The 24561-nt window shown below is 43.9% G+C and overlaps 1 protein-coding gene across 1 annotated transcript in view; it reads right to left on the bottom strand.

Moving 5' to 3' along the window:
- Positions 1-950: 950 nt before the first annotated feature.
- The window catches only part of BARX2 (BARX homeobox 2), a 33029-nt gene continuing 9418 nt past the window's right edge, over positions 951-24561 (bottom strand). Inside the window, exons 2-4 of the mRNA XM_041413889.1 lie at positions 5458-5755; positions 3007-3091; positions 951-2243 (exon numbers count right to left, since the gene is read on the bottom strand). Coding sequence (XP_041269823.1) covers positions 1989-2243; positions 3007-3091; positions 5458-5755 — 638 coding nt within the window. The 3' untranslated portion in view covers positions 951-1988. The remainder of the gene's footprint in view (positions 2244-3006; positions 3092-5457; positions 5756-24561) is intronic.

Genomic DNA, 24561 nt, shown 5'->3' with positions numbered 1-24561 from the left:
ATTGTTGTGTGCTGGACACACAGGGAATGGAGCACGTCCCTCCCTGGCTTGGCTAAAGCTGCAGTTTCGCCACATGAAACTGTAATCTCTGTCTCACACACTGTAAATACACACAGTGAGCAGCACAAAGAGGATTACCTCAAAAGTATTTATCTATTAAGCCATTTCAAAAATCAGTCCCCAGGCAGGATTATACAGATGCATTTCTTGAAGAAAAGAAGAAACCCACATTTTATAACATTAGTACTGTTCTAGGACAGGATGTCCCACAAACACCACTGCTCCTTATATGACTTATTTATTTTTACCTTTCTGAAAGCTGTTTTCGAGTTTTAAAGCACATCTTCAGTCACTGACTGGATGGAGAACAAACTATAGGAAGGGTGGGATGCATGGCAGCTGTGGAAAAGCCTTGCCAAGCTGGGAGTCAACCATGAATACTGCACAAATCCTTTACCAAATACCTGTTTTAGGTTACCCAATGGAACTCAGAGCTAATTCAGAGCTGGAATTAGACACTTCCAAACACCACGGAGCAAGAAACTGGGGGAAAAAGAATCCCTTTCTCTTCACTCAACACTGCTTGGATGAACCGTTTGAGATCTGTGTCTGAATCCTTGCCATGACAAAAAAGGGATATTTAGAAATCATCTTCACAGGGCCACAAAGAGCCACTAAATATGTGTCCAAAACTGGAGGAGGTGACAGAAAATAGTGCCCTTGTTCTGACACATTCACCCCGTGACAAGGTGGCATTTACAACACCCTCACCTCCTTTAGCAAGTGCTACAAATAGTATACACAGAGCTTGTTGTGCAGTGATGTTAAGGAAAATCTGGTGATTTCCATTTCCTCCAGATTTTGCTGGAATAGAAAAACTTGTTCCAGAAAAGCCTCTGCCTGATATTCTGAAAGGAGAACCTCTGGAAGAGAAACAACAGCAACAACTGTTTGATTTATATATTTTATTTTTAATTAAAAAATAAAGGTTATCTTAATACATCTCTTGCAGCCTTTGGGCAAAATGCACTCTTAACAAGACTCTATGAAACATGGTGCACATCTTTTCTTGGCACACATCTTAAACAAATGCCAGCTTCCTGCAGCAACTTTGGAAATCCACCATTTTCCCCAAACCCTGAAAACATTTAACAGTTCATTTTAAAAATCCCTACAAAAATTAGAAGTGGGCCCAAAGCAAAAGTACCCAATCCAAGCACCCAAAAGCTTTTGGAGCAGACTTACATCCAAATGCTCATTTCATTCCAAGTTTTATCCCACATCACTGCAAATTCACAGACACAGCACCCAAACCACCCAAGGAGAGGCAATTGGAGCTGACCCAGGTACGGATCTCCCTTCGGAAGCTTTGATCTTACCTGGGCCAAAGCAAACCTGGGAGTCTGAACCGTTTCCTAAAATTGTTTAAGTCAGGCCCATCCCTAACAGAATTAAGTGCTGGTTACACGAGGAAATGGTGCTGTCAGAGGTCCCATTCCTTGTCTATCCCTGATCTGAGCCCAGGCCAAGCTCTTTGTCCATTGGCACCACACAAGGCAAGGATAAAGCCAGGGGAACACACTGATCCTCCAACACAGCCACACACCTGCCTGCCACTGCCTGGGAGAGCCCCAGGCTTCTCAAGGAGCTGTCTTGGTGTGGTTTTCCCTGGAAATGTCCTGGCCCCAGCCTTCTCTGCAGGAAAGCTCAGGCCCCTGCCAGAGGAACAGGCTGGCATCACTCCCACGGGATGTCTGTGTTCCACCTGGCCCGTGATGGCTGAGCTGATTTGCAAAGGCACAACGTGACCAATCTTTCGACTTATACACAAGGTCTACATACATATATATATATATATATTTATATATATATGTACACACACACCACTACATACATATTTAAATATATATATACATATATATATTTGGGGTTGATTTTTCTCTGTGATCTTTTTTTTTCCTCTTCTTTTCCCCTCCTTTCATTCCCTTTTAACTTAATGGTGTAGTCTGCTCTGAGGAAGGCTCTGGTATATGTTCTGGAGACTTCTCTGTCTCCAACAGGACTTCTTCTGGGTTCTCCTCTGTTAGTTTTGGCTCCTCAGAGGCTTGACATCCCTCCTGCAGCTGACTCTGAGCCTGACTGTTCATTTTCTCCTCTGCTTCAATCTCCTCTGAGGTGGGAATGGAGTTTTTCTTTGGACGGCCTTTGGGCTTCGTTGGAGCTTCCTGTCCACCCTTCAACACCTGGAGCAAAGAGATGAACTGTCAGGATTCTGAACTCTGCTGGTCTCAGACATCCTGTTCTGCCTAACCCCCTCTCTCTTCACACCATTCCTGAAGCAACAAGACACTCCAGCCAAGGATCTATATCCAAGGTAATGCCAAATTTGTTAGAAGTGACAGTAACTTCTGCAGGTGCCACATGCATCCAAAGGAACAGCCTAGAACTGCACCTTGTCTCCCAAATCAGAAAACATAGACTCCTGCACTAGAGAATGTCACAGCATCATATTCCCACCAGTATTTATTGAGTGACTGTCCTTCATAAAAAAGCACTTTAACTGGAAAAGGACCATGAAGATGAGAAAAAGTGAAAGGTGAAATGAAGATATGAGAAGCAAAAATTAATATCAGCTCTCAAAACTGCTCTGTTTCCATAGAGAAACAGTCTTTTTTTTCTATGCACAAAACCAATCCCAGAAGCACTGAGATCACAGGAATGCCAAAAATGCAGAAGGAGATATTTTGGTTCTTCCCTCACTTCTATTCTCATTTCTTTCACCTCTTTGCTTTGTCCTCCTCCTACTGCCTTTAGTCCCCTCTAGCCCACCACATACACCACAGTATGAACACATTAAAAAAAGGGACCATCTCTGTGAAAAATGATCAGGAATAAAACAAAATTTGGTATAAATAGACACAAGTCACTCCACTATGTTCAGCTTCCAAATCTGTTCTTTGCAATCAGTTTTTAAGAGCCATGGAGAAATGACAAGCACCCACTCACCATTTTCTTCCACTTCATCCTACGGTTCTGGTACCACGTCTTCACCTGGAGCTGAGTCAGCCCCAAGGACTGGGCTAAGTCGAGCCTGGGAGACAAACCAGACAACAAAATGAGTTTACTGAAGCCAAGAGGAGCTCAGGTGCCAGGCCTAGGCAGTGCAACACTGTTAGAGCATTCAGCAGTGTCTCTCTGATCAGTTGTCTCAAGAGTAGTCACACAAAAGTGGTAAAACCACGGATTTGGGATGCAAAGACAGATGCTCCTATGGAAGATGCAGTTGTTTGCAAGCTCTCTTTTCTAGACATGGCAGGGTTTGTCTGCCCTCTCTGAGACATGAACCTGCTGCACCCCAGCTGCTGACGCTCCATGTCTGTCCGTGAATTAGGAGCTACTGGTACATCACATCCCCGAAAAACAGGTCACTGGTGTCTGAAGCAAACAGGTAGGAACAGACACACAGCAGCAGCAACTCTTTGTATCATATTTCTTCTTCACTGCTTTCAGAATGGGGATCATGGTACTTGCCAATTTCTCATGGAGTAGTAGTACATCTAAATCTATCAATTTCATATACATTCTACTATTTAGGCAATTTAAGCTTCTAAGTGAATTTGGTTTTTGTTTGTTTAGCTGCAGGGTATATGTGGCAGACAGCCCATAATCCTGATTCATCCTTCACAAATCTCCAACCCATGCAAGTTTGTGTGAACCCACTAATTATTTCTATATTAAAGCCCAGGATATGAAGGAAATGTGGCTCAGAGTAGCTCCTGATCCTTCCCCACAGGTGACAGCACCATGCAGCTGGTGGTTTTGTAATGGAGCTGCACAAGGGATAGAGTTGGAAATCCTCAGCCACGCCAGGAAAGTGCCCCTCGGAGTCATGCAAGTCCTGCAGGTGGAACAGGTCCAACTCAGAGCCACATTCCACAGTATTCTGCATTCTGTGACTTTTTGGCAAGTATCTCCTTGCCTTTGGATGGGCGAACACATTTGTCAAGGCCAAGTTTTTCATAATACAACCTTTGTTACAGCTGGGCTCCTTGGGCAACCAGATTTACAATTGTAAACACCCACATACTTCACCAGCTCTCTGTGCTCCACCTCACACTCAAGGATTCATGCTTCTCCCCTACTCCAGATTCACTCTGGACCAGCAGGCTTGTTCTGCCACTACATCACATCTGAAGCCATTGATCTAAGACACCACTACTATTAAGATTAGCACATGTCAGAGTCATTACCCTGATGTACTGCCCTCCTTCACTATGGATAAACCAGGGGTTTCAGGTGTCCTCCCAGGGCTAGAATCTCCTATCCAGACCAAAAGCTGCAGAAGTGAACACAAATCACAATTCACTGCTTTGCCACATTTCCAACCATGAGTTGACAGAGAGAAGCTCGGCTTAGCCAACGCTTCATGCCTTAGTGCTCAGGTCTGGTAACACCTGGATTACCTGCAACCAGCTGCCATCTCTTGCCACATACCTCAGTGCAACCAGCACTGCCTGGAAACCCAAGGAAACAAACACAGGGGAAGTGGTACATGGGCAGGAATTGCTCATCGGCCTCAATGAAGCCAAGCAACAGTCATATGAGATTATTAATTACCAGCCTTGAGTGCTTCAGCAAAGTGTCAACCATCTGGTGATGTGAAGCTGTGAGGAGTCAGTGCAGGCATAGCAGGAACTCTGAAACTCCAGGAGGCAGGTTGGCTATGGCCAGGAATTTTCATCTTGCAGCAATTTGGTGACAGGGAGTAGGAGCAGAAAATGCCATCTTCAGAGTCAATTTAAATATTGGGACACTGCCCTCTGTGGAGTTAAGGGACTGATACCTTTCAAACTTTCTCCAAGTTTACAAACTTCCTAGGAATTTGATGGGTCATTTTTCCATAACTTAAATATCCAGAGAAGGATTCAAAGCCCTTAAAAGAGCTAAAATATCTCTTAGTTTGGTTTGCCCGTGTCGCACCAAGCAGTGCCTAAGAACTTGGCTGTGCCTTTGGAAGGCACTTTTCAACTCCAAGCTTATGAACAGGCCACCACCTTCCCACTGAATTGCTGCCCAAGGTACAGGATCCAAGCCAGCTCAGGAGCAGCTGAAAATAGCATGAACACACAGCCATGAACCAGCAATCCCAGGGAGAGACAGGCTCCATCGTTTTTCTAGTGTGCAGCAGGAGTCAGAAAGGCAGAGATCCTTCTTCTCTGAGGAGATCTTTGAGCCTGGAGAACTGCTCCCAGCCATGTGTATCATCACCGGACATCTATTTGTGTCACCTTTGATCCCAGGAAAAGTAGTCTTGAATTTGACTCAGATTACCTGCCATGGCCACAGCCAATGGCAGAGGCAACATCCCAGCCAGAGAATGTTCAGAGTGGAACAGTTGAGCAGGGCTGGAGCATCCCTTTCGCTCCTCCCTGTTCCTGGTGTGAGCAACCAACCTACCTGTCAGGGGTGGAGAGGTACTTCTGCTTCTGGAATTTCTTCTCCAGGCCCATGAGCTGGATCTCGGTGAAGATGGTCCTACTTCGGCGCGGCTTCTTCGAGCGTGGCGCGGGCTGCTCTGCCTCTGACTCGCTGCTGCCCTGGGCCTCACCGGGGGGAACCTCTGTGCCCACGGCCCCCAGGCAGGGCTGGGCTGGCAGCACCCGGGAGCTGCCGGCGGCCGGGAGCAGCTGGGGCAGCACGGGCGGCTGCCGGGTGATGACGGAGATGAGGGGGTACGCCCGGAGAGAAGGGGAGCCTGGCAGGGAGGAAGCACAGGCAGATGAAAGTCGGATCTGAGTATCTGACTGACGTATCTGAGCAATGGGAGCGCAGGGCAGAGGAGGGAGACAGGAAGGGCTCTGCCATTTGCTTGTTACAAAACAAGCAAGAATATTCCCCTCTTTGGACCTGTTCCTTCTCCCAAACTGCGCATCTTTTCTTGGGCTGGGGAACCCTAACCCTAACTCTAACCCTAACTCTAACTCTAACCCTAACCCTAGGACTGGGGAAAGGAAGGACTGCCTTTCCACTCCTTTTTTAGGAGATATTATAACCATTGAAATCATCTGCCTAACTACTGCAAGAGATTAAACTCCAAGCAAAGGATGAAATATATCCCCAGTCTGTTCCCAGCTTTGTTTCCCTGGGGAAACTAGGACAGGGTTCACTTGAGACAGTCTCCCTCCCCTTGCAGGTAACAGAGGTAACAGAGTCTGGTTCACAGCTCATTCCATCCCCTAACAGGCAACTGCATCAGAACTACTGTCACCCTCCATTGCCCACAGTGATCCCGGTGACCCTGCAGGAAGATGAGGATGAACAGATCCCAAGAGTTCTTCACTGACTGAACTCTGCATCTTATACCACCCAGCTGATACCAGCCCTAAAAACAAACCAGTTCTGCTCCAATCTTTTCAGATTAAGGCTGTTCTGGGATGAGAAATCCAAACATTCCCAAACACTAGAGGAAGTCCTGGTCCACATCAGGCCTTCTGATTTACAGCTATAGCAAATTCCTGCTCAGCCTTAGCCCCAAGAAACTGAATGTTCCTTTAAAGTTTGGGCAGGGAAATTGAGCTACATATGGGAAACATAAACTCACTGTAACATATACAACCTGCAGAGTCTTGGGCAACTCACTTTCTTGCTCTGTACCTCATTTTACCTAATTTGCAAGATGGAAACAATCCTCCTTACCTACATCACTGGTGGTAAAGCATGGATTAAAATTTAATGTGCACAAAGTATCCGGAGATCTTTAGATAAATGGGACTGTGGAAAGGAACATATTACACCAGCAGGCCTGATTGTGAAACCCTTCACATGAATCACCACTAATGAAAATAACAATCTCTAGACCTCAATGAGTGTGTTGGGGTGAGTAACTCCACACCATGGAAGAAAGGAGTTCCCAGCCTGGCCTGCTGATGACCCGTATTCCTCAGCCCTCTCTCCAGGTGTAGGGTTGTGATCACAGGGACCAGGTCCTAGGTGAGCTGGGTACATCAAAGAACTTCATAGCTTATTGACCGTTGCTTCTCTCCTCAACCACAGCAAGTTGTGCAAAATCCAGTCACTTACAAGCAAGCTGGAGAAACTATTGTCAAAACCCCAAATAGCTGTGACTACAGACTGGGGTTTAGGCAGACTAAGGCTTCAGTCTTGCTTTATCCTCCACACCTCTGCAACACTAAAAATCAAAGTATTTCCATTAAATGTAAAGCTTTCCACTTAAACCACCAAGGACGCATTTGAGAGATGAGATCAGAATTGCCAAGCCAACCTTTAGCTTGTGTCAAGCCTGATCTACCTTTTCTTTCTGGGTATTTTTTCCAGCTGAAGGCTGTGCTGAGCTACAGCACCACTGAGTAACTGATGGAAATTTTGCCTTGATTTACAACTTCAGTGGCTGTTCAAAGATCATAAACCAGGACAGAGTGTGCTGTCCTTTGCTTTACACCACTGTCCTTTGCTTTACACCTCTGTCCTTTGCTTTACACACTAAATCTATGCTGGTATTTATGCCCCCTCTGACACCACCCAGCTAGACAGAAGGTAAAGCAGATGCTGCTCCCATAGCCTATGTTCTCCTTGTCAACCCATCACTGTTCATTTCTGACAGTAGGATAACAAAAAACTTGCTGGCTCACCCATAGAACAGATGATTTCTTCTCTTTCAGCCAAATTAGCCCAAAAATCATCCCCTCTTGTCCCCTCACAGGGTGTCTCAATTTCTAGAGTCCTATGAAGGAACACTGAGCCACCTCCACCATGAGAGGTGTTCCTGGGTGTGCCAGAGATTCATGAGGACATTTTGTGTTGATGTCTTCATTTGCAGCAGTCCTGGCACTCAGCCCCAGGACACAATTGCTCTTGGTCACTCAGGTTCCAATAGACTTCTTGGATTCCAGTTCTACCCTGTTCTGAATAAGGAGACTTAAGTTAAGCTTACTCCAGAAAGGAGTGGGTCCAGTCTTATTACATCCCTTTATCCACTGCTGTGGTTCAACCCTGCCCATCACAGAGCTCCTGCTCCTCTACAGGTTCTTCCTCCAAACCTTATCCCACAGCCCATTCCTGGTCTCGCTCATAGGTAGCTTTTGGCAGCAGATCTCTGATGAATCAATACTTTTGTACCTCCATACATTTCCAGCAGGGCTCTCCATAAAGTACAAAATTACTCATTAATAATAAATCACCAGAGCTCAGAAACCCCTGCAAGGCTCCAAGTGACTGACACCTCTGGATGAAAGGATTTTTACAAGAAACTCTCTTCAAGGTTGGTCAGCAAAGTTATTTGACATCAGGGATATCAATATTATTCTTATTATTATATTGATAACCAGGGATATTTTCTGTTCTGTATGGCATGGCAGCAGCACATGGGAGTGCTTGAAGGAGGGGAGGATGGTTACAATCGTCCCAGAGCATAAGATCTGCCTTCATCAAACAGAGAAAAGTCTCTTCGAGTTATTTTTCCAATAGTCAGGAAAGATTAGGATTACAAGAACTGCTTTTCAAGATCACCAGCAACGCCTTGGCTATTTTTGCAGGCTAACAGTGGTTATTAGAGAAGCAGATGACACTGGAGTTGTTTGGGTCTGGGTTTTCAAGTGCTGAGCACCTGAATGAGGGGATACATTTTCCAAAATTCTTAGCAGCCAGCAGCTGTGCCCTGGTCAAACAGTTAGAAAAGCTCAGCACATGCTTATTTTTGGAGCCCACGTCAGGACACAAATTTATTTACAGCCCTTCTGAAACCACGGTGCTGCTTCTGCGCAAGTTGTGGTTTACAACTGCCAAGCTGATTTGAGTTCCAGGTGCTGAACAGATTTGTGAGGCTGCTGACACTAAATGTCGTGTGTTTGTTTATCATTTGTGCTTGTAAGAGTAACCTTTGCTTATGGTTTGACACCAACAGTTGTGACAGTGATTTTAGAAACCACCATAAATAATGAAAGCATCATGATCAGCCCAGCTTTTACAAGATTGCTCAGCTTTGTGCCCTCAGCCTGGTGAGGACACAGGATGGATGTGGCACAGAGTAGGAAAGAAGGATGGCATCTAGAAAAGACATGAGCCTCAAGGCTGCAGATTTTTTGGGAGACAGCTACAGGTCAGAAAGGGGTGATGCTTTAGCAGCCTCTTGCACGTAGAGCAAACCAGAAATAACTGACCTCTACATTGCACGAGGCAGCTTTCGGTTCCCAGAGAAAAAAGCCCAAGTTCAGTGTCCTGCTCTGGATCTAGCTATCCCAAAGTTTGAAGCAGCTGAAGGTGAGCCAGCCCACAGTCTCTAGGTACACTGTTAACATGACTCCCCTTACACCATCTGTACACTTCTCACCCTGATAAAGCCTTGCCTTCCAAACGCCACAAAATCTGAGGCAAAATCTAAACTTCGCATCCCCCAGAGTTCAAAGGTACTTCTAGACTGACACGGTATTGAAAGAATGGAATAATTTCCTAATCTTCAACAAATTAAATGCTGGCAGGCAGCTCTTGTCTGCTCAGCACTGTTGTGACACGCTCTGTCTCCCGAACTGGGATGAATGGGAGTGAAGAGCTCTTTCTTTCCATACCTGCCTTTCACAATGGTTCCACTGAACACGTTCTCACCTGCACTGTTGCGTGAGCACTTTTCCTGACCCACTGCTCTTTTGTACAGGAAAACCCAAAAGATGCCCACATAAACCAGAAAATGAGGAATTTGCTAGCCTGGGAGCACACCTAAAGCATTTTACTATTTCCATCACAACTGTAAGAGGTCCCATACTCCCGTGGTGAAACCACCAGTGGTTTAGGACTCAGGAGGTCTCACTGCTCTTCACAGGGACAATGGTGTCTTACCATGTAGTTTTCTATAGAAAAGTCCCAGTTTTATCTACTACAACAATCTTAATCACCCCAAAGCCTAAGGTATTCTTGGGCTCACTCTGCTGCTGAATACTTCTCAAATACTTGGGAAAAATAAGTATAATCCCATGCTTCATACTGTGCACTACTGAAGGAGCACTGCCTAAACAACAGATTTTTCCTGTAGTTCTTTTTTAAGGATTTGAATAATCTCAGTTTCAAGCAGCAAGAACGCTCTTATTTCTGTCCAGCCCACAAAGCAAACATCTGGCCTCTCTTGCTACAACTAACCAAGGGCTAAAAATAAAAAAGCCATTGGATCTGCAGAGTATTTTCTATGATCTGAAAACATTTTGCTTCGCTATTTAAATCTGCATTGGCAGCCACTGTACAATGAATAACAGATCTGTAGTAAGCACTGCCCACATCACCTTGGCATGAATTGTCATACTCAAGCCACACATAGGATAACCCTGGACTCCTGTTCTCTAATTATATGTCAGATATTTCTGCAAAAAACCTATCATGGTTTGATGTATCCAAAGATATTTTTTTTTGTCATTTGTTTTTCTTTTCAGCAGCAACAAGAAGAAGATGTTACATCAAGAAGACCAACCTGAAGCCATCTCCACTCACCTTCTGGGATGTTTCTAATAAACTTCTTTTAAACTTCTTCTGACTACTACCTAAGACACAGTGGATACACTACCACTGCACCAGATCACCTTGCAGAAGTTGTAATTAAAAATAAATACTTGAAACAAGTCTTTTCCCCTTATTTACCCCTCCTCCCCGGCTTAATTTCAACCCCAGCAGACACAGAATAGAGGGAAGAGAAAACGGAAAGCACTAATTAGTTGCACGGTTTGACTGCCGGCAATGGAAGAACAGTTTTCCTTCCAGGCAAACTCAGTTTCCAAATGTTGTTTTGGAAAGAAAGAAAGAAAAAGGAAGGAAAGATTTATGGATCAGCTCCTCTTGGCATGTCAGACCTGCTCAGAGGCAGAAAGAATCTCACTCAGAATGGGCTGCGGCAAAAGGTAAATAATAAAAGAAAATGAATTTACGACTCAGGAAAGTCTATAAATCTCTCATCTCCTGAGTGTCAAAACAAAGGGAACCAAGAAGGAGTTGAGTTCATTTAGGGAAGAACTGGATTTTGCTAAAGGAGCAGGCAGTCTCCCGACAGGAATAAGCAATCACTGAGTGAAGTAAGGAAAACAAAAGCATGGAAATCTTGAGAATTAGTTGAACTACACACAGTTTCTTAAGTGGGGAGGGCATTACATCGACTTTTTCCACCATAGATCCCAAAAAGCAAAGATTTTCCAACAATACCAATTCCATGGATCTCAGCTAGACTTTACCACCTCATCCAGAGCTGAGCAGGGACCTGGTACAATCCAGGAACTCAATGAGGCCCAGGAGCCAAGTCCTTAAAGACACAGCCAGGTACCCAGTGTGTGCTGCAGGACACATGACATCCCCTCAGTCAGAGTGGGACTTTGCCTTATGGTTCAGACCTGCCAAAAGCTGACCAGAGAGAACACCTGACCCTTGAACAAGGGCTCTGTTCCTTGCTGAGCTCCCTCAGGCAGCACATGGACCTGCAGCACCTCTTCTTGTCCATTAGGAGCTCCACTGAGGGCAGGAGAGCAATTCTTGCACTCAGGTTAGACCTTTTTTCATCTGTTTTTGACAACATCAAATTTAAACCCTCTCTGCTCCCTCTATACCAGGCTTAGGCACCAAGAAGTGTCCCAGACATGGGAGACTCTTTCTTATTAACTATTAGAAGGCATCAGGTTCTTCCCAAGACCAATGCTGTGCTCCACCAAGCACCCTGATACAAACATAAAGGCAAGAGGAAAGGAAAGAACAGCGAAAGGCTGTGCATATACCAGAAAAATTCACATTCTTTCAGGAACAAGTGCTTAGGAGAGGGTTGAGGGGAATTGCCAGGTCTCTCAGACTTCCTTGATCCAGCCATTTCCAAGGCGCCTGGCCCACTGAGCACTGTCATGAACACTTGAATCCCAAGTTTAAAAAATGACCTGGGTGATGTTTCTGCCATGCAGCATGGTGGGAACAGATCCCTCCGCTATCTCCAGAATGGGAAGCAGCAGAGCCGTGCCAGGACATGGCTGCTCCTGAGCCAATTATGGCCTGGGCAGAGGTGGGCTAAAGAGGCTGCAATCACAGTGCTGACAGCTTGGCACTTCCCAGCTGTGAGTCCATGTATTTGCAGGGAGCAGCCCTTGGAACACACTGGCACACACGGTCCTTCAGAGCTGGAAGTCCAGGCACGGCAACAAAGCCTCCCTAAGCTGCCCCTGAGCAAGGCAATTGAGCCTAAGGTGGTACCTAGGTATGGAATTAGATGTTTTGAGCACCCCTCTCAAACAAAGCTTGGCCAGAAATGTGGAGACAAGTAATTGTCAGATTCCCTTTTATCAACCAGTTCAGGCACTGATTCTCTTCTCATCCTTCCCAGTCTTTCTGAAAGACAACCCTCAGATACTCTTTTACATTTCCTATACCTCTCTTAGTATTGGAAGCTGCAGCTAATCCTCTGAGCCTTTACAAGGGCCATAGCTCAGATCTATAAGCAGATTTTTCTGTGACTATTACATATCAAATGGGAATCCTGGAACTGGGAGTGTTTGAAAATGCTCTTTGCTGCCATTCTTCTTCTCCAGCACCTCAAAGCCCAGTGAGAAGACTTAGCCCTGTTTTGGGAGAGGAGAAGCGTCTGTGGTTTGGTTTCTTTTTCTACATGCTCTCTATCTTTGGATACGTGTGGAAAATGGTAGTAGCTAAGCTAGACCTAAAGTCTCTGCACAAGAGCAGAGGTGAAGGGCACTTCTGGGACATTTTGAGAGCTTCCAAAAATAGTCTCAAGACTCAGCCAAAATGCACAGAGACAAAATTTCCATAGGAATTGTGTCACAGAAGCTACAGGAAGGCAGAGCAATCAACCCTGAAATCTTAAGCGAGAGCTGGAACGTGAACAGACACTGCTGACACTCTAAAATAGCACCAGTGAGGTTCCTTGGAGTAAAGTTTTAACTGCTCCTCAACCAAAGACTGCAGATACATTAACACTAGATTCTTTTGCCACTTCAATGAACCCTATTAATCTGACAAGGACCACGAGTCTTGCAAACATTAAATACAACTCAGCAACACAGCAAAAAGTGCAGCAAATGGCTTCTCTTTACTGTGGAAAAATCCAGACCTAACTGATGTCCATGGCAAAATACCATCAGCTTCAGTGGATCTAGGATTTCACCCGCATGTGCCCACAAAAAGAAAACAGAAGACAAAATAAAACAAAGGAAATTAGTGCAGCTAATTTTAGCACAGGTAAAATGATCCCTTTTTTTAGGTATTCTGACTGAAAGCCAGTTCTTCAGGAGCCTAAGCCTCTGTATGAGCCAAGTGAAAATGGGAGAAAAAATGGGCATCTAATCAAATGGCAATTTTTGACCTCAGATTTTCAGGTGGGAGAAAACCTGGGCTCAACCAGGAGTCGTGTTTAACCTTCCCTAAGAAAACAGTCCCTTTTCTCTTCAATTATTCTTTCTGGGGGGAGCAGGTTTTTAGCTAAATCTGTTGCAAACAAAACCACTGATGTTGGTGGAGGTTGACTTAAAAGATACTCCTCCCCAAAGCATCTCCCATTCTGCAAATCCCAGTACAACTTCCCAGGGATGATTGGGGCTGGACACAATTCCAGCTTCTGTTCCTTGTGGTCTGGGACACTTGGAGCTGTGGCTGAGTTCAGCCCAATTTCAAAGTCACAGGAGAAATTTACTCAGCTTTTGGAGCTGCAGGATCCATTACAAATCTGTCCCCATTAGCAATTTGTCAACACATTGCTGTATTTCTTCTCAATAATAACAGCAATGAATAAGTTTGAATGATGCAAGGTGTGCACGCTGCAGGCCTCCACAAAAAAACAACAGGAAAATAACTAATCCTTACTTATTAATGACATTTGATATTCATATTGTACTTTTTTGGTGTGTTTGAGGCCCTGCACACAGTAAGTAATTGGCCCTGAACAGCTGAGAAGCCTGAGAGCCTCCCTGAACAAGACTTGTCTCACTCCCTGCTGCCCAGGCACCTTGCCTTGGACAGGGCTGGATGGGGGCAATTATCCATCTTAAAAACACAATCCAAAACTCACCTAGAGCAGCAGTGTCTCCAGGGATGCCGGATCCCTGAAGGACGGCACCAGGGATCTGCCGGCAGGGCTGGGATCACCATTCTGACAAACTGGCTTTGTTCAGGGCCATACAGGAGGGAGGAGATGGTAATGCACCTTTTGAATCTGGAGTGGCTGTGCTGTCCTGGGGCAATCACTGGAATATCCTGGGATAACAATGCTCAGTGCCGAGTTTATTCCCAAATGCTGGAAAGACACAAGCCAGCAGCACCTGGTGCTAAAGACTGCTGCCCCTGCACAGAGCAGCCCTTCTTCCAGGCCGTCAGTCAAGCAGAGGAGCATGCCAGGACCTTGTCAGATCCTCAGTGAAGAGGAAAATTTATATATAAAGAAGATTTATTTTGTTTTAAAGAAGCATTTAAAGAATCTATTTGGCCAGCACTCAAGAAACCCTTTGTGGAAAATGTAATGGCACTGTGGCTTCATCAGCAGAGAATGAATCAGAACAGACACTACTTCTGTACTTTGAATTATTCTGCTTCACGTGCTCAAATGACAGCCTGCCTTTTGGATGGGGGCCCCCTTGACTCAAACCTGCCCCCTCCAGCCAAACTGAGCATGGCTCAGAGAGGTCCTGCTCATTGTCTAAGGCTACACAAAAGGGTCTCTGTCTGGGATTCCTCATCTTTAGCTGATGAGTCCTTTAAATCCTACTCAGTGGGAAAGGAGGTGCTCTGAACACAAGCAGATATGCCTTAATATTTATTGGATACATGGGCCCATGCCCCTAGTGACTTCAAACAGCTCCCAGGGGAAGTCAGGCTTGGAAGTGAACCTCCATTCCAGACCTTTATTGCTTGGACTCGGAGGGAGTTGTAAACCCAGGCTACATCAATCCCAAAGAAATAAACACCAGCACATCTCCACAAACAACAACACTCAGGCAGTTCAGGGAAGTTCTGGGACACAGTCTGCCAGCTCCTGCCCAGATCTGCACCGAGACACACTTTGGGTCCACTAAGCCAACTTCAGCTTGAAACTCTTTTCTTTTGAACTGAGTCATGTTAAATACTTCAGCCAAGAGTTCCCTCCATCACTGAGGAGAAGGCTCAGCAGCAGAACTCATCACCCACTGGCCCAGACTTCACATGTGGAGCAGCCAAAGGATGAGAGAATGGAACAGCTCTAAGGGGTGGATTTACAGGAAGTTTCTGGTCTTGGCTATTGGGGTTGGAGGGGGAACACAGCACCAGAACTCTCAGGGTGTCTCAGCTTAAGTTGCAACAATTTACCAGTGACAGACATGACCAGACAGCATGGGACACTGGGAAAGGCCAAACTGATTCCTCTGCCCAGGTGGTGTCACTGGTCAAGGAGCCAGATCTCGACTTTGATGGAGAAACAGCTTGTCCTAGCTGAGAGGGTGGAGTTTGATAGAAGGGTAAGTCCTGTCCTGTGCTCTGTTCTGCTCCCCAAGCACCTCTCCCTGGCCACTGCCCAAGTTTTGAGTCTATATGGCCCTTGGGCCAACACGTTATGGCCATTCTTAAATCCTCATGCATCCAACAAACGATTCTGCCTTCTCTGAGGATTTCACAGTTTCTGGCCAAATTCAAACATACAATGCCATGGACGCATAAATCAATCAGTCCCTCACTTCCTGCTCTGTTAATTATTATCACAGCATCCATAAGCAAACACCAGCCTTGGCCAGCTGACTGGCTGTGCACACAAAAGCACTCTTCAGGTTTCTCAAGCCCACCCTTGTGTGAGCTCCAGCAGAAAGCTGGCCATAAATATCACTACCTCTTCCTGCCTCAAGGCTCTAAAACACACTACTGAGAGTGACACATAGGAAGAAAGAGAGTGCAATTGTTTCTCAACACCAGACTGTGTAAATTTTGCCTGATGGATCTTTTGGAAAACACTTTTTCCTTCTCAGGAGAATAGTGGATCAGTGTTTAAAATACAAAGACATCCCGCTCTTTTCCTTCCCACTGAAATGAAAGGAGGACTTCAGCAAGTGCCAGTGTTAACCTGAAATGGACCTGTCACGTCTTGGCAAAACTTCTCCCTCTTATAGCTGTGGCTTATAATCTCAAGGGTTGCTTTATTAATAATTTTGCCCCCATCAGGACACATTTAGCAGAGAGCTTAGTCTCTCTGAGCTACATATATGATTCTTTGATTTTGCATCTGCCCTAACACAGAGAAAACCCATCTCTGTTTCCTCTATGGACAAAAATAAACTCTGCGGACAATTTGGCTGAACAGCTGCACAAACAATGGAATTTAGAAGGATGCAAATGATACACGAGCAGGTTTTGTTCACAGCCTGCCTGTCCTTTGTGGTTGACAATTAGATCAGTGGTCTTAACCCAGCTCTGGTGGCTGGGGTAAGGAGGAGAGACATGCACAGGGAACAAATCTGAGCATAATGGACATCCCAGCGTCATTCAAGGAAGCTGAAACCCTGTTAACAGAATCTAGAGCACCCTGGAAGAGGATTTCCTCCAAACCTGATCTTTTTGTTTGAGTAAGCTGACTATGTCACAGCTTCCATAAGCACAGGGCATGGCTATTTTTATCCTCTTCACATCAAATAACAGCACACCCATGTCACCTCACAGATCCAATCTTAACCAAAAGAGAATGAATTTAGGACAACTAAGCTTTCATGTTTTGGATGGGGGAAAATACACAGCTGGATTTCCAGGTTACAGAAACTTTTCACTGCCAACGATTCTACAGCATAAAAATCAGTCCTGGCAACTTCATTCCTGAAGCAGCTTCCTTGACTTCAGGACTCTGTATTACATGAAGTCACTCATGAGCTGAAGATGTTGCAAGAACCATCAGTCATGGTTGCATCTCCACCTCTGCCTGCAGACACGAGTGTCCCATATGGACATAGGGAGGTGGATGCTACCACCAGTAATACCTCATTCTCCCAGCAGACTGATTGATGGGAGCCAAGACCCATCGTGTTCATTCCAGGGTCAGTGGGTTTTTCAGCTGAAACACAAAGCAAGTTTCACTCTTACAGAAATTCATCTCATCTCAAAAAATAAGCTGAAAATGTCTCAAGGATGGGCAGTCCCCAAATGGACACATACAAAATAAGCAGTTCCATGAGAAAAATGTCAGCCTCAGAGTTGCAAAGTGCTTTGGAGGGATGAAAGCAGGTATGTGCCCAAAAAGTGATGCTAAGGTTTTCCCTGGCGTCCATACCACAGCCATGACAGGAGGATGAGTCAGAGATTCCAGCTGGTGAGCTCCAACTGTCCTGACCTCTGCCTGCTCAGAGGAGCTGAGGCTGCCCCATCCCTGGAAGTGTCCCAAGCCAAGGTGGATGGGGTTTGGAGCAACCTGGGATAGTGGAAGGTGTCCCTGCCCCTGGCTGGAACTGGATGAGATTCCAACGCAAACCATTCTGGAATTCCCATGATCTGATGATCTCCAAATGCAAGCGCTCACTCATGTCCAACATTTGTCTGTGTGATTTTTGATGGAAAGAAACACTGTTTTCACATCTCCAGACAAATTTAGATTAGACTTCAGGTGGAGATAAGGCCCTAATTAATCATAATGGATGGAATTAGGTTTCTACAGTGCTCACATTCAGCCTTAATTGTGAATTAATGCCCTTATGGGCAGAAATGTTAGAAGGACAACTGTTGCAAAGAAGCTTCGACCCAGGACTACAAACATGCCCGTGGAAATGCTCTGATTTAGGGATTGAGGTGGGAAATTTAGGGATCCAAATGGAAAACGCTCCTTCAATCTAAGATTTGAAGTTAAACCTTTGGTTATCACTCACATCTGGTTTCATCACTCGTGGATTCTCCTCTGATTTTCCTACAGCCCCTGTCATCACACGTGGCATTGCTGTATTCCGCAGGGATGTTGGGGCTTCATAATCTCATTCCAATGGCAGTTATAAAATAGGCAAAAAACAACACAGCTTTTTCTTTCTTTCATGTGTAGGTGGGTGTATAATTCCCACTAGCATAAGAAACAGCTCCAGGCTAATGGCAATATTGTCACATTCCCACTGACTTTACTCTGTCCCATAAAAGAACCAAATGAACAAAGTTCTGTTCACTTGGATGTAGATTTTGGGGAAGGAGGACCTCAGGCACAACATTTCCATCCCTGGCACTGCCTTAACAGTCAGTCTCAGCCACTTCCCTGAATCCCACTGGACTTCAGTTTTCCCCACATGCAAAACAAGGGCAATAACACCAACCACACCAGTGATGTGGTCTGGAAAGGACTCAACAGCAGCCATGAGAGGAGGCAGAGGTGTTGCTATCTCCCAGTTCACTGCAGACATTACCCATTAATACATTGCATGAGTGCTGTGTTGAGAACTCTCTTTTGTGTCACACGATTATGAAATTCCTTAATGTGCCATTAATATGTATGTTAATTTTGAAGCAATGCATGTGTCCTCTTGTGCAAGCAGTAATGTTTCCAGGGGAACTCCTCCAATAACAGGCACAGATACAGCGTGTGGCTCTTCCAACAAAAATAGCTTTTTTTAAGCTCAATTTTTTAAAAGTTCTCTTCACCTAAGAAAGACATTCTGCCCAGGATCAGCCATCCCTGCCAATTTTAACACGATGCTGATCTAAATAATTCTGCAGGGAATATTTTACGTATCTCCCAAATCTCACCACTACCAGACTCTGATTTGGCTCTGCTGGGATCATATACATGTTAGATTTGGCATTTCGACATGCAAACAGACAAAATCTTTACATTGACAGTGTTTTCATAAAGCTCTGAAATAGAGGCTGTATCCCACCTGGAATGTTATTAAGCTGTCCAGAGAATTTAGGCAATTATTGGCATTTACTGCTCTCTGATGAAGACACCCAACACTGCTGACCCATCATGGGAATTGGTATGCTCTGCTCAGCAATGGCATGATAGTTCTGAGGGAGCTTTTAAATTCTGAGACACAAAAGAGCCTTTAATTCACATTTGGTGAACCTCATATGAAAAACTGTTTCAATTTTAATTTTTTTTTAAATTCTACTAATTTTTCCTCTCTATTGAAGTATTGATGCATTGCCCACAGCTGTCCCCATTTCCATCCCAGGAGATCTGATGGGAAGGAGATCCAAGAGCTTTCATTTTATGTAGAGCTTTCAAAAGATTTGCTTGGACACTGCATCCCATTTCACTGCCTTGAAACAGATTTTCTCCAATTAATTAAAAAGTACTTTTAAAAGTCTTTTTCCTCCTTACTTAAAGCCATTCTACAGAAGTTAAAGACTTGCCATTAGATGGATGCAATGCTGAACCCATATGGATATAAATATATAGTTGGTTAATTAAAAGGTGAGTTCTAATTAAAAGGTGTATTCCAACCACCACACTCTACCACCACATCCTTTACACATACAAAATGACAAAGTACAGGGAAAAGTGCAATTGAAACTGCAGCAAAATCAGAAACTTATAATCTGACACAAAAATTGGCTCAAATACCTAAAGATTTCAAATTGGTTTACTCCTTTATTAAAAATAAATTTAAGAAAACAAAGTTGAAGCCATCTGAATAGCTTGCCCCTTCCAAATACATAAATTATCAGAACGACAACACATTCCTACTTGTTTCCAATTTGGAGGGAACAAAGTAAGAATCTCGAAAGAAAAAGAAAAATCCCGTATGAAAAAATAATTTTATGAGTTGTCTTCTCACACATTAAAAGGAGGCAAGAGAAAGGCAAATTTAAATTATTTTCTCCTCTCGGTGGGTCACCTTTCATTAAATTGCAGAGAATGAAACACACTCCCACCAGGACGTTAACATCTCATTTTCAGTGCTGCTGGGGTGAGGAGCCTGAATAAAAATAAATGGCTTCTCCAATGAGACACATCATCCATCGTCAGCATGTAGAACACAGTCATTAATCACAGCACAACCTGCTTATTACGGGTATTCAAGCACTGGCAATACAAATGCTTATAAAACAGGGACTCCTTTCACAATTCCCTGCCCTTGTCTCTCAATAGTTTAGAGGATTAACCCTTTTGCAGTGAGGGATAGGCAAACTGGTTTTGCCTAATTCCAAACCAACCTGACATCACGGGTTCAAAAGTTCGACTTGAACTCGAACATTCTCAGGTGCAGTTTGTGCTGAGGGAACAAAGAGCTCAAGGGGAGATAAGGGAAGGAAGATAGCAAAAGAGCAAATTGAAGAACCCTACAGGGCATGGACTGAATGTAAAAATCCAGTATGAGACAAAGGATGGATAAAAAATGGTGATGAAAGAGTTGAAACTCTTGCAAAGTAATAAACACGGTTCTGTCTTAACACCTATCTTAAAGTGATTTGTGGGGAAGTCTCTTCCTTCCTACAGAATTCCCTCTGCTGGGAAAAACCAACAGAATTTTACTGGTACTTAATTAATACTCACGAAGAACACACAAACATACACAGTCCCCACTGATCATATGACTTTAGGCTTCTCTTACATTTCCTAGCAAAGGAATTTAAAATGCTAATGTGTAAAGAACCACCATTTTTCTTTCAAAAACGGGAAATATGAAGAATTCAGCTGGCTCCACGTCACATATGAATTCAAGGACAAAGCCAAGCACGGATGGCCCAAGCACAAAGCGCTGCCTGCAAAGCTCTCAGCTCTTCTCTGGCTCTGCAAAACCCAGCTCCACTCAGTGATCCCTGCTCCCAACACAGCGTGTCCCAGCTGCCAGATAAATGAATGCTCAGAAAACGCACATTTATTTGCAGTCTGATGCAATTCCTTTTCTTTTCCTACACACCCAAAACTTCTATTGACTTCAAGGAGAAAATAAGTGGGAACACAAGGAAAATCCAGAGGTCCTGAGAAAAGCAGTATTTGGACATTCATGCAGCAGGCAAAAGTACCTAAGCCCCACTATTTACTGACAGTTGTAACAAGTGAAACACCCCCAATGAAGAAAATTCTTGTGGAGAAAAACTAGATGAGGTCTGTATTTGAATTTTCTCCTGAGGTGTTAACTGGCCCCAGTTAACCAGAGTTGATAATTTGTCAAACACTTAAGTTTGCCATCAACTGGACAAATATTTCCAGTGTTGGTATCAATTACTGGAGGCAAATGACCCGTGATTTGCTTTGGGGATTTGTCTTTGAGAAGACAAATTAATAGTCCCATATTTTAAATTACACTAAAGCTACATACCAGGTACTGGAAATGAACATTTAACTTTCTTCTCGGTGGATTTTTCAATTAATTAACATTGCAGCAATGGGTGGTGGCAGTAATTCCATTATGATTTACTCCATATGTAAGAAATACTAAGTGAATGCTCCATAGGCATGACTGGTTCAGAGTAGAGTGGGATATGTCCCAGCAAATCATCAGCAAGGAGTTAAAATCAAAAAAATGTATTGAGTTAGAGATTTACAAGGATCAAGTTCAACTCCCAGCCCTGCACAGGGCAAAATCACACCTGAAGTACTCAGAAATTCAGCATTGGCTCTACTTCCTATAAGTAGAAGCACTATCAGGAGTTTTCCCAAGGTATTTCTTCTAAAGGAAAGCTTTTGTTTTCTTCAACTGAAGTCACCATCAACACACTGTGATGAATGAAAAGCTTCTCAGTATCCTTCACTGCCAAAAGAATTTTCTATCCTGTAATCTACTACAGGAAAGCACCACTTTTGTTTTGTGGGTGGAAGGTCAGAGATAAAAACCACGAGCAGGTGAGAGCTTTATTGAGGGGTTTGCTTTTCCAGAGGAACCCCCAAAGCTGAGCTTGGTGCTGAGCACGGTCTGTGAGGAGGGAACAGCAATGCTCACCTTTTAAAAAGCTGCCAACTGATTTCAATGCATTTTTACAGGTTGTGTCATGATTAATTGTGCTAATACTGAAAAGGGAGAAATAAGGCAGGCATCACGGAAATCAGCTTTTTCAAACATATTAAACCCACAGAGTCACCAGTTGCCATCAAAGTGCCTTGCTGCTCTCCTGGCAGTGGTTTTGCTCCGTGGAAGAAAAAGGGCAGTATTTTTCCATGGTTGAGTATGTGCCACAGAAGTCCTGTACTAAGGTTTATCACAGTTCTGTCCCTTTTTCCTGATTAAAGCTGCTGGATGAGTACCATTTTTCCCCTTCTCTGAAGGCCAAATTTCTATTTCAGAGTTGCCAACTCAGTAGAATGCGACAGTGGAAGCTATTAATTGATCCTGCTATTAATAGAAAACAAGGAAAACAGAAAGGACAAAACAATTACAAAATTTGTGACAGCGCAAATGATTTGCCAAACTGAGTTTTCCAGACCAAAGCCCAATCCATGGAGCCAAGTACACAGCAATAAGACACTCCAGCACTCCCATGCCAGCTGGGCATGCAGTCAAATCCATCTTTTCCATTTCCACACATGTCCAGCACCTCCGTCCTCCACAAAGAACCTCTCACAGAGTCCAAGTGATGTCATGCCATGAAAACCAGGATCAGGCCCTATCTTTCATTTTAGCACAACTGCTACAAAGACAGAGACCAAGCCAGATCTATCCCACACCTGCAGACTTGGCATGGGCTGGGAGGTTGTCTGTGCAGAGACGAATTTAGCTCACCCAGAGATGGGAATGATCCCAGTGCACAGACATTCCCTGCTGTCTGCACAGCTTGCCATAACTCAAGGTTTTGATGGGATGGCACTTGGGATGTGGAGCCCTGGCCTCCCAAGACAGTCAGACAAATGCAAGCCAAGAAACCCTACATCTGCAGCTCAGAGCTGCTCCCTGCCTCTGCTGGAAAATGGACAGGGAGGAAAATTTCTGATGATAAATGAAAAGAATCAATCCTGAATGTATTAAAAATACATAAATCGTCTTAAAGGAGCCATGTGAATTACAAGATTTAAAAGATAATCATGATTTAAAATATAATCTGCCCAATTTTTTGAAAACACTGCCGTACTTGAACTCATTTCTAAATCCACCATTTTGCCATGTAGATTATTTATTTTTAAATAATATTTTGGATGCTGTACTTTGTTCAGTTGAGAAACAGATGAACACCCATAACCATTCCAGCTTTGGAATTTGGGATTAGCTCATGTAAAAGTTTTCTCATTAATTTATGAGCTGATACTTAAACAAGTAAGCTCTCTAAATCTTGACAATTAGATGAAGCAGCAGTGGGATTTCTTCAATCTCCTTTCAGTCATCTTTGCTGCCTCTTCTGATGCAATCACTTCAGCAGCAAGTCCGTGATGGACAAATTCATCTACAGTACCAATGGCTGTGACATCTCTTCACAACAGACAGGTGCTCTGGGGATTAGGCACCAGCCAAAGAGGTCTCTGTCGCAGCCACAAGAAAAAGGCTTTTAATAGGGCTGTACAAATAAAATAAAATCAGTCGGGATTTCATAAATGCTTTTGTTTTAATGCAATTTAAGTGCTGAACTACCTTACAGTAATGTGCTTTAAAATGTTTACAGTTAAGGCATAATTGAATTTGACTCATTCTGGCCCTGATCCAGCTACGATTTAATTGACTTCAGTGGGAGTTGGACTGGGCTCTAAGTAATTTTAACTAAAGTAATCCATCAATTGTTCCTCACCCACTCCATCAAACTCCTTCCTATCATTTATGATTGCTCCGTAATTTATTGCAACAAGGTGAAACCAACCCTTTTAACTTCTGGCACGGCTTCCTGACCCTTGGTGGAGAATTTCACCATATGCAGCCACCTAAACCAGACCTGTTTGAGGAAAGCCAAAAGAGCATAATACAGCTGAGCCCCAAACCTCCTGGTACTATCCACAGAAATCTCCAAATATCAGCTCCTCCATCACTTAGTCACCACAGGAACAAAATGAACTGTTAGCAAAGCTGTCAGGAGGAGGCTTGCAACAAAACAGGCAGAAGGGTGAAGTGAAATGCGTTCACAAGCACTAATTTTTTTTGGCCAGAAAAATCCCATTTGCTTCAGTCTTCGCACCATTTTATTCTATCCATGATTACATTACTGTTTTCTATTTCTTTTCATATTTTTCCTCTTTGAGCCACAGGATGAAACACCATCCAGAGCACTAGGCCTTCCGTAAGGCATATCATGTTATGTGCAACATACATAATAAAGTACCACTACTGCTAATTTCATTTCAAAGATGACAGGTTAATCTGTCATAGAATACCCTGTTTAAGTAACCAGAAACATATCATGCACATTTCTCTATTTTTTAAAAGAAAAGGAAGTGTTTTTATTAAGGCTTCAACCCTTCTATGCTTACACAACAGAGCTCTGTTTTTTAAGGGATCAACGTAGGCAGCTCTACGTTGGATGTGGCAATAGTCACCTGCATACTCAAAGGTACAGGAACTTGTTGCTTCAACATTAATTCTCAAGATGTCTATGAAAATTAAATTCAGATGAAATTCAATCCCTGTACGGTGAAATAAATCCCAGTTTGGAAAAAAAAAACCAAACAGCTCACTGGCAGGAAACAGAGCCATTAACTGTTCTGTGACTTGCAAAATAATCATTAAAAGAAATATCCAA

The sequence above is a fragment of the Onychostruthus taczanowskii genome, unplaced genomic scaffold, assembly GCF_017590055.1.
Source record: "Onychostruthus taczanowskii isolate IOZ18803 unplaced genomic scaffold, ASM1759005v1 scaffold43, whole genome shotgun sequence".
NCBI lineage: Eukaryota > Metazoa > Chordata > Aves > Passeriformes > Passeridae > Onychostruthus > Onychostruthus taczanowskii.
This window is presented reverse-complemented; position numbering and strand designations above follow the sequence as displayed.